This window comes from Ursus maritimus, unplaced genomic scaffold (genome assembly GCF_017311325.1).
Source record: "Ursus maritimus isolate PB19 unplaced genomic scaffold, ASM1731132v1 scaffold_24, whole genome shotgun sequence".
Classification (NCBI taxonomy): Eukaryota; Metazoa; Chordata; class Mammalia; order Carnivora; family Ursidae; genus Ursus; species Ursus maritimus.
The window spans coordinates 45,658,814-45,663,285 of NW_024424897.1; the positions used below are offsets into that span (position 1 = coordinate 45,658,814).

At 46.1% G+C, this 4,472-nt stretch overlaps 1 protein-coding gene across 1 annotated transcript; it reads left to right on the forward strand.

Moving 5' to 3' along the window:
- The first annotated feature begins 1,768 nt into the window (after window positions 1–1,768).
- LOC103667143 (olfactory receptor 1D2) lies at window positions 1,769–2,749 on the forward strand. Its single transcript, XM_008695262.2, has one exon. The coding sequence runs from the start codon at window positions 1,787–1,789 to the stop codon at window positions 2,747–2,749; it is 963 nt and encodes a 320-aa protein (XP_008693484.2). The 5' UTR covers window positions 1,769–1,786.
- Window positions 2,750–4,472: the final 1,723 nt, after the last annotated feature.

Here is a 4,472-nt window from a genome sequence, read left to right on the forward strand (position 1 = left end):
TCCTGGCTTATTTCCATATGAAATTTAGAATAGTCTTTGTTTCCCAAAAATCTTGTTATGATTTTGACTTCAGCTAGGTTAAATAAACTTCAGATTAATTTCGGAGAATATGCACCTTGGCAATATTTCATCTTTCTATCTAGAAATTAGTGAGACTGTCCATTCATTATGGACAGAAATGGAGAGAAGGATAATTGGAAGGTCCTGCCCGATTCTTTTTTTTTTTAAGATTATTTATTTATTTATTTGACAGACATAGAGACAGCCAGCGAGAGAGGGAACACAAGCAGGGGGAGTGGGAGAGGAAGAAGCAGGCTCATAGCGGAGGAGCCTGATGTGGGGCTCGATCCCATGACACCGGGATCACGCCCTGAGCCGAAGGCAGACGCTTAACCGCTGTGCCACCCAGGCGCCCCAAGTCCTGCCCGATTCTTAATATCTTAATGCTTAGAATGTTGTGTTGATAATGTGACCAGGGTTGTTTCACATTGTATTTTCACCTCCTGATTGTTTACATATATTTATTTATAATAGGAATAGGCAATATGTATTGAGTGCCCACTACATGCCAGCTTTAAGCACTTTTTTGCTTAATTTTATCTTTGCTACCACTCACTTTTCACATGAAGAGAGCGAGTCCTAAGGAGCTCAGGTAACTGGCTTGACGTTTCATGGCAGGTGGCAGAGCTCAAACACAGATGCCAGCATGGGCCACCCGGTCCGAACGTGGCGCTGTATGGCTCACTGGGAGCACTCTTGGTTTGGGGTCTGTTCATTGTGTGATTGACCACTTTGCTGAGGTGGCTTTCTATTTTGAATGGCATTTCAGTTGATTGTCATAGGTTCCCCAGATAGACCATCCTATCAGCAAATAACAATGTTTCCTTCTCCTTTCCAATATTTTTATTCTCCCCCTTTGCCCAGTTGTATAATAGCCATTTCTTACAATGCCTACACCGGTTTTAGATACCAGAAATCTATTCGTTATCATCATATAGAGATCTTTAAACACTTCTCAGATATTGTAAGATGATAGAATTTTAAATAAGACAGACATTATTCCTATAATATTGAGTATGCCAGGTTAGAAGTTGCTGGAACGACTGAGATGCATAAGGATTTTCCATGTTATATGTTTGTGCCTGTTATTAGTTTGTTAACATAAGATATTATGTTTTTAATTTTTGGAGGAGGCTCCATACTGTTTTCCACAGTGGCTGCACCAGTTAGCATTCCCACAAGGTTTCCCTTTTCTCCACATTCTTGTCAACACTTATTGTTTCTTATCTTTTTAAAAAAGATTTATTTATATATTTGAGAGAGAGAGTGAGAAAGCACAAGCGGGAGGGGCAGAGGGAGACGGAGAAAAAATCTGAAGCAGACTCTGCACTGAAAAACAAAAACAGCAGACTTAAATGCAGAGAACAAACTGGTGGTTGCCAGAGGGGAGGTGGGTAGGACCTAGATTAAGAAGTATCAACTTCCATTTATAAAATAAGCCACAGAAATGAAAAGTACAGCGTGGGGGATTATAGCCAATAATATTGTAATAACATCGTGTAGTGGCAGGTGGTGACTACATATACTGTGGTGAGCATTGCGTAATGCACAGAATTGCCAAATCACTATTATACACCTGAAACTAATATAACATTGTATATCAATAACATTTTTAAATTATAAAATTTAGTCAGATATTTTAATGCTAAGAAAACAGTTGATTTTGCTTATGTGAATGTCTTTGTTCAATTGAGGGCACTTAATAAACAAACATTTGTTGGTGCTGATGTTGCAGACAGTCGGGGAAATGGATGGAAGCAATCAGAGTGGAGTCTCTGAGTTCCTGCTCCTGGGGATCTCAGACAGTCCTGAGCAGCAGCGGGTCCTGTTCTGGATGTTCCTGGCCATGTACCTGGTCACAGTGGTGGGAAATGTGCTCATCATCCTGGCCATCGGCTTTGATCCCCGCCTGCACACTCCCATGTACTTCTTCCTGACCAACCTCTCCTTCACTGACCTCTTCTTTGTCACCAACACAATTCCCAAGATGCTGGTGAGCCTCCAGTCTCAGAACAAAGCCATCTCCTATGCGGGGTGTCTAACCCAGCTCTACTTCCTGGTCTCCTTGGTGGCCCTGGACAACCTCATCCTGGCCACAATGGCATATGACCGTTATGTGGCCATCTGCCGCCCTCTCCACTACTCCACAGCCATGAGCCCTGGACTCTGTATTTTGCTCCTCACCTTATGTTGGGCACTTTCTGTCTTCTATGGTCTCACCCACACCCTCCTCATGACCAGGGTGACATTCTGTGGGTCCCGGAAGATCCACTACATCTTCTGTGAGATGTATGTCCTGCTGAGGCTCGCATGTTCCAACACTCAAGTCAATCACACAGTGTTGATTGCCACAGGCTGCTTCATCTTCCTCACCCCGTTAGGGTTCATGATCATGTCCTACGTCCGAATTGTCAGAACTATCCTCCAAATACCCTCAGCCACTGGGAAGTACAAAGCCTTCTCCACCTGTGCCTCCCATTTGGCTGTGGTCTCCCTCTTCTATGGGACACTTGGTATGGTATATCTGCAGCCCCTCCAAACCTACTCCATGAAGGACTCGGTAGCCACAGTGATGTATGCTGTGGTGACCCCCATGATGAACCCTTTCATCTACAGCCTGAGGAACAAGGACATGCATGGGGCTCTCGGAAGACTGCTCCTAGGGAAAGCCTTCCAGAGGTTGACCTGAGATAATTTGGGGTATCGAAGTGGAGACTAGGAATTTCCTCTACCATGTGCAAGGCATTATCCTATGGGATACAGAAGAGTGATTAGGACATATTTCCAGCTCAGAATGAGCTTATGTATCTGTGATGAAGAAAAGACACCTCCATGTAACCCAGTGTTCCCCAGACCTTGCCAGCCTTGGCAATGCTAACACTAATACTAGAATTTTACAGGATCATTCTTTCAACTCTCCTGATCATAAGACCACGGTGCCACCATCCCAGCCTTTTAAAATATGCCAAGTTATGGCTCGGGAGGGGTGGGTCTCCCGTGTTCTCTAGCACACATCCACTCATGGTCCTGAGTTCTGGCCCTCTCTAAGGGGCCTGCTGCCTATAAGCCACCTGGAGAAAACAACTTGCGCTACTCCCGTGGCAGGTGCACTGGGTGAGGTTGTCCATTTCCAGCTCTGCTGGGCACATCTCCCACTGCTTTAGTGCTAAGCCACATTTCCTCTGGACACAGTCCCTGTGTTCAGGCAAAACTTGTAGACAAGTTCTTCTCCTTTGCTCTGGGCTGATTTTCATCTCTCAGGCTTCAAAGCAATACCGACTGTGCCTTTCTCCTGCTTTCTTTTTCCCCGTGGGAAGACCTTCATTACTGTGGCTCCTCACTCCATTGCCCCGTTTCTTCTGTTTGCTACCACTCAGTCCTTCACTCAAAGCAAAACTCCCCAGCTTATCAACACATGCTCGTGAATAGGAGTGGTGGGGTAGGTAGTAGAAGGCGGGAGGTAACTGTGAGACTCAATCTCTACTTAGGTTCAACCAGCCACGTAAAGTGCAATGAATAGAAACTGATTAGCAGCTGAGTCACTGGGTTAGTCACTGGGCTGTGGCAGTTCCAAAGAGGGAGCAAGCCTTTGCAGATCAGTGGAGCCAGACTGGACTTTGACAGATGGAGAATTGAATTGACCTGAGGTTCAATTCAAGTAATTGATAATGACTGAGTGCGTATTAAGGGCCTCAAACTGGGTTACAAACAGGCATCAGGAGCTGACAATAGACAGGGAGGAAGAGTATTTTAATTTAGCGCTGCCGTCAGAGAGAGAAGTGTCTGAAGGCAGCGGTTATGCTCAGGGCAGGAGGGTTGGGGGGCACAAAGCGGGAGCGCCTAGCTTGGCTTGTTAGTGAGGAAGGATTCAGGGAAGACTTCCTTAGGGTGGTGACAACAGAGCTAAGACTTAAGCAACACCATGCCACGTGAAGAGTTACCCGGGAAAAGTGGCAGGGCAACGTAAGATCACCGCGAGAGAGGAGGGGCATGGTGTGGAGGGGAGTCTTCCTGTCTGCAGGAGCCAGCCAGGGCTCTCGTCCCAGACCCACCTATCCCTCGTGTGGTCATGGTCATCCCTGGCTAGGCCTTGTGTTCTCATCTGAACGTTGAGTACAATAGCATCATGTCACTCAAAGGGTAGCCGTGAGGATGAAATGAGAGAGTCATTGGCCCACAGTGAGTGTGGTTGTTATTAAGCAGAAACAGGTAGACAAAGACAGGCAGAAAACAGCCTGACAGGTGAGGGGGATGTCCCAACTGAGTGCACCTGGTGGAACAAGCAGAAGCCAGTGATGATGCTGAAGGGGTAGGTGGGAGGGATTTCAAATGGCCTCCAGTGCCTTGTAGAGGAGCTCGAAATAGAGTCTGTAGACAGTGCGGTACCAGGGGATGTTTATTAGTTTTAACTT

Coding starts and splice junctions, on each gene's coding strand:
- LOC103667143 (XM_008695262.2), top strand. CDS start 1,787: ATGTTGCAGACAGTCGGGGAAATGGATGGAAGCAATCAGAGTGGAGTC.